General features: G+C 36.1%; 2 protein-coding genes across 2 annotated transcripts in view; one reads left to right on the top strand and one right to left on the bottom strand.

Annotated features, from left to right (window-relative positions):
* LOC128993258 (origin recognition complex subunit 1-like) overlaps positions 1-4889 on the bottom strand; it is a 28842-nt gene extending 23953 nt beyond the window's left edge. The window contains exon 1 of the mRNA XM_054417044.1: positions 4871-4889. The gene's annotated coding sequence lies outside the window, so the exon portion shown is untranslated. The remainder of the gene's footprint in view (positions 1-4870) is intronic.
* On the top strand, positions 128-2683 carry LOC128993054 (uncharacterized). Its single transcript, XM_054416809.1, has one exon. It carries the CDS (start codon positions 128-130, stop codon positions 2681-2683), a length of 2556 nt encoding a protein of 851 aa, XP_054272784.1.
* Positions 4890-8776: the final 3887 nt, after the last annotated feature.

Genomic DNA, 8776 nt, shown 5'->3' on the forward strand with positions numbered 1-8776 from the left:
TCTTTATTAGATAATATTTTGTAAAAGTTCTTTATTTCACGCGAGTTCTAACATAGTGGCGACCGTGACAGGACATTATTAGTTAAAATTCAGAGTAGGACCAAGCTTATATTTTACTTACAATACAATGGATAAGCTGAGGTCAATAAAGACTGAAAGGACTCAACTAAGAAGAACTTTTACAAAGTGCAGAAATGAAATGGACAAATTACTGGCTGAAGATATTAAAGATGAAGTAACAATTAAAAGTAATCTAAACAAGTTGCAAGATAAAGCTGAAAGGCTTTTTAAGCTAGATGAAGACATCAAGGAAGCCTTGTTTGAAAATCCTGCAACAACGGAAGAGGACTTAGAAGCTGAGTTTGATACTACAGAATCTTACAGAGACATGTTATCTTCAATGAGAGCTAAGTATGACCATTTCATTATTCAGGTTGGTCTAAGCCAACAGTCAAGAAGTGAAGTCGGGGATACCGTTCACAGTCTTAAATTAGTATCTAAGAAGGGCTTAAGTCTACCTAAATTACAATTAAACCAGTTTGATGGAGATGTAAAAAATTGGATAGGGTTTTGGGGGCAGTTTAAGAAGGTCCATGAGGATCCTGATCTAGAACCTGAGGATAAGTTCCAATACCTCATCCAATCTTTAAAACCAGGATCATCCCCTAGGGAATTAGTAGAAAGTTTTCCCCCATCCGGAACTAATTATGTAAAGGCCCTAGAACAATTAAAAGCAAGATTTGGTAGGGATGACTTTTTAATAGAAGTATATGTGAGGGAACTGCTCAGTTTAGTGCTCCAACAAGTAACGCTAGGTCCTAATACTAAACTATGCCGACTGTATGACAAACTAGAAACACAGTTAAGGGCACTTGAAACTTTAGGAGTCACTTCAGACAAGTATGCTTCAATGTTGTATCCTCTTGTAGAATCTGCTTTGCCCGAAGAAATATTACGAGCCTGGGAGCGGCATCGTTCAAGTAGGTTACTACACACACCCTCAACTTCTACATCGTCAGATATAGTAATTTATAGCAATTTTCTAGAAGAACTTCTTGATTTTCTAAAGGCTGAGGTGGAGAGTGAAGAGAGGCTGGCTCTTGCTCGTTCGAGTTTTAAATCTGCCACTCCAGGAGACAACAGCAAATGCAGTAGCCAAAAGAAAATGTCAACTGTACAGGAAACTCGTCAGAATGAACCCATGGTAGCAGCTCTGTTGACAACTAGTACAGAGGGTCCTAGAAGGTTGGTGGGTAACTGCACTTATTGTTCTAAAGGAGGGCACAATGCTCAAGATTGTTCCTATTTTCAAAAATTAACTTTAGATGGAAGAAAGGAGCATCTGAAAAAGAAAAATTGCTGCTTTGTGTGCTTGAAGCAAGGTCACTCAGCAAAAAAGTGCAAGGTATTTGTCAAATGTCTCTTTTGTTGTAAAAGGCATTATGGAATCATGTGTAGGGACTTATATGAAAGTAGGCCTCGATCTAAAATTGATGTTGACAAACCAGACTTACTGCAGCAAAGTATAACTGAGCCTAAGTCAGAGGTTCTCAGTAATTTTGGAAACGGTACAGGAGAAACTCTATTACAGACTCTATTAGTCAAGGTTGCAGATGAGAAAGGTAAAGAGTATTTGGGAAGAGTACTTTTAGATCCAGGTTCACAGAGGTCCTACATTACTAAAGACTGTGTCACTAAATTAGGTCTAAAAGAAACAGGTAGTGAAGTCATTAATCATAGTTTGTTTGGTGGGGTAAATCTAAAACAAAAATCTCATAAAAATTACCTAGTGACTCTTCAGAATGTAAATAACTCTTTCAAGATATCTATTACTGTGACAGATCAAGAAACTATTTGCAACCATGTACCTAGACTTAAGAGTGAAGAGTATTTTGACATCTTGAAAGAAAAGAACATTATTTTAACTGATGAAGGTGAAAATGTACCAGATGTAAAGATTTTACTTGGTGCAGATGTATTAGTGGATTTGTACACAGGAGCTATCCAGAAGATTGACGATAAACTAGTTGCCATCGAAACGTACCTTGGATGGACCGTGATGGGGAAACAACCATGCAGTGGAAGTCGTAATACGTCTCTACTAACTTTATTTTGCAACAGTAAACCAGAATTCAGAGATCTAGGGAGCTGGGAGACAATCAGAAGAAGGGATCCCATTGGGGTGAAACAGAGAGACTCCATTGATGCGGAAGTGTTTCAACATTTTAAAGAAAATGTAGCGGTGAACGTTGAAAACAGATTTGAAGTCAATTTTTCATCAAGCAAAAGACTAAATACTCCCAACAAATTAAGTGACTGTGTTAGAGAAAATGTTTCAGATCCAGCAGAGTCGACAACGGTTCATCAATTGCTGCATCACCCAGTGACAAAAGACAGTAGCTTAACTACAAAAATAAAGCCAGTGTTTGATGGGTCTACAAAGAACAAAAGAGGTCATTCTTTAAACGAATGTTTTGCAAGAGGTTCAAATTTGGTAAATTTAATTCCATCTCGTGTAATAAAATTCAGAAAGCAGTTGAATTGGAAAACCACGAAACAGAAATTTGAAATACATCAAGTACCTAACTTGGAAGTTAGATCCTCCGAGTGTCCTATGGTGGGGAGATATGTGGAAACAACTTATGAACAGGATGGAACCATCGTCGAAGAGATCAAGATTTAAGAGAGAGTATGATGCAATGGATGTACATATTGAAACAGAAGATAATTCATCAACGGCAACAGAATCAAGAAGAGGGAGGAAGATAAAATTCCCGAGGAAAATGGACTTGTGAACTTAAAGAAATACATATGTAAATAGTTTTGTTTGAAATTTTGATAATGTAAAACAAAATTCCAAGGTGGGGAGGATGTTGGAAATCGAGTTATATTTTATATAGTACAAATTCAATATTGATCAACATCCAATATAATTATTTGCTAGGCTTTGTTTTTAATTAACAGATGGTTTATTTTAATTTATTTAAACAATTGAGAAGAGTTGTGGAAAGAATTTTAAAAGTGATCAAGAACATAACAATTTAGTTAAAGAGAAATGTTATAAAATATTTGTTCTTTATCAGAATTAAATCAGTTCTTTATTAGATAATATTTTGTAAAAGTTCTTTATTTCACGCGAGTTCTAACAGCCTTAAAACTGCATACATCAAAGGGTCACGCTAGCCTTTATCCATAGAGTCATACATCAAAGGGGGCTATTCATACATCAAGCATTGATGTCATGAAAAAGGAAATTTTTCACCATATAATAGCATTTTGTTACTGGGTAAAGGTTGAACATAACTTTGTCAATTATAAATTATATTATTAGGCCTATGAATGTGTCTACTTACAGTATTTTTCACATTGAATCCAAAAATACAATTAGTTTTTGACAGTAAGTATGAATGAAAGACAACATATAACTTTTCAATTCCATGCATAATGGTAGATATTGTAGTTTTTTAATAGTCCTGACCTAACTAAGTTAACTGTCAAAATCCAATAGGCCTACACTGAAAATCAATCTTAAGCTCAAATTTTGTGATGATCACTCCTAGTCTCTGCCTGCGGCCATGAGTCACCACTCTCACCTCTACGTGACAGCATACCTTACTCCCCTCCCCAACCACCCTAAGTTAAAGTTTACCGGTAACTTATTACCTCTGAAGTAATACCTCAAAAATTCCAAATTGTTTACTTCAGTACAACTTTTTTTACTTGAGATGGAAATTCAGAACAGACTGTTGTTGAACTACGCAACCTGTATCCTCTAGTTAAGGAGGAGCCCCCCTTAGGTAATTAGGCCTATAGAAGATATTTTGAGCCCTCCTGTAGCATAAGAACATACCAACTCCCCAGAGCCTTACCTAATACATATATAAGTTACACTAACTTACCCCCTTATAACTCAAAAAGGGGGGGGGGGCAGATAGCGGGATGGCTATTGCTCCGGTATAGGGAAAAATCCCTGCTAAAAATTCCCACTACCCAGAGCCATACGCCTACAGTACCAATGGCGGCAACAAAAAAAGGTAACCAATCAATCGTAGCGATCGATAATAGGATGAGGGTCGGGTACTCAGGCCTATAAAATATTTTGGCTAGGCCTTAGGCCTAGATAAATCTAACACCAAAACTTAACAACACTAAAAGTCTTGCCAATGTTTTATAACACTAATGATAGACTGATTAACTAAAATTATATAAACAATGCTGTGAATTGTACAAGTTTAAGGTTAATCATATTCATATGAAAAAGAACGCCATTTTCGGAATCAGCGTTAAATTTCGAGTAGAATGAAAAAAAATTTCAAAAATCGCGTGCAAACCCTAAAATGCATATTTACCAAATTCCCACTACCCAGAGCCATACGCCTACAGTACCAATGGCGGCAACAAAAAAAAGTAACCAATCAATCGTAGCGATCGATAATAGGATGAGGGTCGGGTACTCAGGCCTATAAAATATTTTGGCTAGGCCTTAGGCCTAGATAAATCTAACACCAAAACTTAACAACACTAAAAGTCTTGCCAATGTTTTATAACACTAATGATAGACTGATTAACTAAAATTATATAAACAATGCTGTGAATTGTACAAGTTTAAGGTTAATCATATTCATAAATGCCTTTCCCTTCTCTCTTCGGAGTAGTGAGGAATATCTAAGATGTGATTCAATTAATGAACTTATAGGCTATTCACTTCATAGGCTACGTGTAGAACAAATCTAAAAAACACTAGAGGTTACAACTTCTTTAAAGTTAACTTATCTCACACCACACAGGCTGTGACGCCTGATTTTAGTAGGTAATAATAGAGGCCCGGGCCCGTGATGTCAAAATGTATAAACAATCACTCTTCACTCACCGTTAATAGAAAGTTAATAGAAATAAATTTAATTATTTATGAATATAGAAAAGGTCTGCTTTCTTCGCGAATCCCGAGCAGAACAGCACAGCAGATAGCAGAAACAGAAAGCAAGCAGAGCAGAGCGTGTGAAGTGAATTGGTCTAAGTTATTTCCTGTATAATTCTAAACCTGTACCTAGTGTACCTGACTCCTAGTCCTAAAAGTGTAGTGTAACTAGTGTAAGGAACTTAAGGTAAGTCCTAACCTCTCTTGTCTTTATCTGTGTTTATCAGCTGCTGTGTTGTGAGAAACATTACATTTCCCGCCTTTCTGTCGCTCCTTGTATAGAGTAAAATTAAACATAAAAGATATCATTATGTATGACCACTGATTATATACTATACAAGTATTTTGTACACTCGTGAGTGCAAATCTACAAAAAATTTGTATTACCAAGTTTATTCTTTTGATTTGGATTTAGACACCAACCATATTATTAGTTATTATTATTAGTTATTTTTAATTGTTATGGTCAAACCTGAAAGGTACCATAACATAATGATTTCTACACGGCCACGAGGGGTGATCGATCTCCATCGCGCAAGACAATGGTAATGTCCACAAGCAGCAACAAGCTTTTCTGGTATCTAGGACCACGGTATCAGAAAAAAATCAAAAATAGCTCAAGCATTCGTTATGATACATTATTATTGAGTGGAGCGAGCGAAGATCTTGCTCTTACTACTACCATTGGATACATACTACTATACTATAACCTAGGTTATAGTGGTAATAAGGTTATACAGTAGTATGTTTTCTGTACTACTACACAGGCGGCCGTGACTACGCTCCTGTTTTTTTAGAATGAAATTTTTAAAATTGAAATTGAAATGTTGCAATAAAATGAGTGGCCATTTCAATTAACATCACTACACTTGCGACTTTGTCAATTAATTGTACCAGGCCGTGGCGCGGCCTGGAGTTATTTGGCCGTGATAATATACAACACAATGAATAGCCAATGAGAGACCATGACTATGCACAAGTGACTTTCCTGCAAATAGACACCCCATTTACGTGAACCAGATGTACCATTGACTTTGAAATCTGCATCAATTACTGTGGGCTAGACATCCTATTTACGTGAACAAGTTGTTTCATGTTTACTTTGTATACTATAAGTATACATCCCATTTACGTGAAAAGGATATAGCACTGACTTTGTATGATGAAAGTATAGACATTCCATTTTTGTGAACCGGACCCCATTTTGAACGATCAATTCGTGGTTACACATTAAAAGTATTGGATATGCTTGCTCCGCTCAAACACCTATAGCTATAGGTGTTATAGGTGCTATATAGCATACGATTTGCCTGCATAATACTTGAAAATACATAGGCTATATTACCTACTCCAACTATTTTATTGTTGAAATGAAATATATAATTGCTTGGATTAAATAATGTTGATTATACATTAACATCCCTCTAATGGGAAGATGTGTAATGGGGAGATGTACCTTATATAATGAATGATTGAATATATGCTGTTATAGAGTTGACATTCCATTGAAATGTACTATAAGTCCACATATTACGTAACGCAATTTTCGCCATTTGAAACCACTCTCCTCCATCGTGACTCTGCATAAGGAAGCCTAAACCCATGTGGGTTGTGAAAATCTAGGTTAAATTTTCTCCTAAAGTCAAAACAGGTTTTTAAAATTGGTTTTGAAGTAATGTTATTAATAAAAACAAACACTTTTAGAACAATACAAATTATGTTAACTTATGAATATGTTTACCTAAAATACTGTTTATTAAATAACTTTATTATTTTGGCACTTTGGAAGAATAGATTTTAAGTGCCTTACCATAACGATATTGAAAACCCCCCTCACCCATAGAAAATCAAAAAGAGCGAACAAAAGGTGAAGGCCATTTTCAACAGAACATGAGAACAGCGTGAGGCAGAGTTTAATTAAACAACTATTAAAAAAAAATACTTAAGTATCTGTAGCTCAAACTAAAATAACAGAACATAAAAGAACACGCAAATGGTGGTAAGAATATAATTAATCAATGCTATAATGAGAATGGAAGCGGAAGCACTACATGAGTTGATTGGGTGGGTTCCATAATATCGACAACCGTAGAAATTGATCGAAACTGAATTATTCCCAGTTTGTCGACACTGGAATATTCCCACTTAACCGACATCCCAAATAACCGACGTCGCAAACGATCGACACCACAAATTGTCGACATCCCATATTGTCGACAATGAAATAGTTTCACTATGTCGACACTGAAATAGTCCCAGTATATCGACAAGCACCCGTTCTTCGGAGCTACTCTTGAAAAGGAGTTGTTCTAATTCATCGTTCAGTTCCTCAACTCATGAGTCGTATCGTAATATTTGTTGATTCCGAAATCCGAATTCCGACGGACATCTTCAAGCTGGCCATTTATTGACTAAAAACTTTTATATTGTAAATAAGTTATTTATCTTTTTTATTTCTTTCCTTGTTTACAAGAAAATAGATGACTCGAGTGTTACAAACAATAGTTTGGAATAATGTGAAATAAGTTAATTTTTATAGGATAGAAAACTTAATCAACATGATAACTTATTAACATTAAGAAGTAGTCCTACCAGACACTAACTTAGGTAAGTCACCAACAAGAACCTAAGATACCTTACAGCTTATTCGTAGGCTAATTCTGGATCATCAAGCAATATTGTAGCAAATGTTTGAATAGGCATTATCCCTAGGCTATTAGGATTGTCTCTTTTTCCCACTGACCCAGTGTCAACTTTAAGAATTTGTAAAAATATTTGGTTGCACTTTAGTTTATGTCCTACATTCATTCAAATGAAAGATATTAATACATAGGCTATTTAATATTTTGAATATTTCATTCCGTTAGGTTAGGTTTTACCCTAACATTACCCAAAATTGATCTAGGCCTAAGTTTATTGAATTAAATAATCAATATGACTGGGACGGGTGGGGTCGTCCTGTAATCCAGCTACTAGGAGGTCACGAATTGTGGATATTTATAGGCATGCACTGTGGATGCGATACTCCCTGGTGTGGATTAACGTCCGCACTAGTGAGTACTAAGACTATCCGCAGTACTATCCTGATAATTAGACCAATTCGTATATACCAAGGCAATAATGTGGTTTGGATTCCACTATAAACCGTAGGTCCCTTAGTTGCCATTAGCTGTATGGGCTATTATTTAACAGCTGTGTTTAAGGAATGTTGGCCTTAGTCACTAACAAGACTATACAAGATCGCGCCACTCATCCTACACTCATTTCCATTCATACTTGGCTTAAAATACGGTACCTACTTTGTATGGTCGCCAAGTAAGAAAGAAAGTATTAAAGAAATGTATTCATTGGAATGAGTGTAGGACGTAAAATTATGTGCTGTCAAATATTCTAGAGCTGTTTGTATTTGGCGTAAGACTAGACTTGGATTATGTAATTCATTGCTCATGACATCAATGTTAATTGTTAATTTTATAGATGATCCTGGAGCAAAGGCTTTAATTTGACCTGAACCCAAATTGGTCTCTATTTTAAATATTGTCTTGAACCAATAAGTTAAGAGGACTAACCTTTCTGGACGACATTGCCATTGACATCACTGCAGATGAGAGAGAAAGAGAGACCAGAGTTGTGGACCCTGGAGGCAATTACCATACTGCCATGATAATGTTACTTGGTCTAACCATAACTTAAGTGAGGTGAGTCAACATTCTTTCCCCTTTGTGAAAGTGCAAACTGCCTTTGCTGCACTCGAGAAACTTTCCACACTCGCCTACGGCTCGTGCGTAAACATTTCTCTTATGTGTAGCAAAGTGCCACTTCGCCCACTAGTTACCTAGTAGGTAGGTAGTAGTAGTT

This window comes from Macrosteles quadrilineatus, unplaced genomic scaffold (assembly GCF_028750875.1).
Source record: "Macrosteles quadrilineatus isolate MER2022 unplaced genomic scaffold, UCM_ALF_1.0 Scaffold_4__1_contigs__length_99947679, whole genome shotgun sequence".
NCBI lineage: Eukaryota > Metazoa > Arthropoda > Insecta > Hemiptera > Cicadellidae > Macrosteles > Macrosteles quadrilineatus.

What these genes read in the sequence shown, in the direction of transcription:
- LOC128993054 (XM_054416809.1), top strand. Translation starts at nt 128, where the DNA reads ATGGATAAGCTGAGGTCAATAAAGACTGAAAGGACTCAACTAAGAAGA.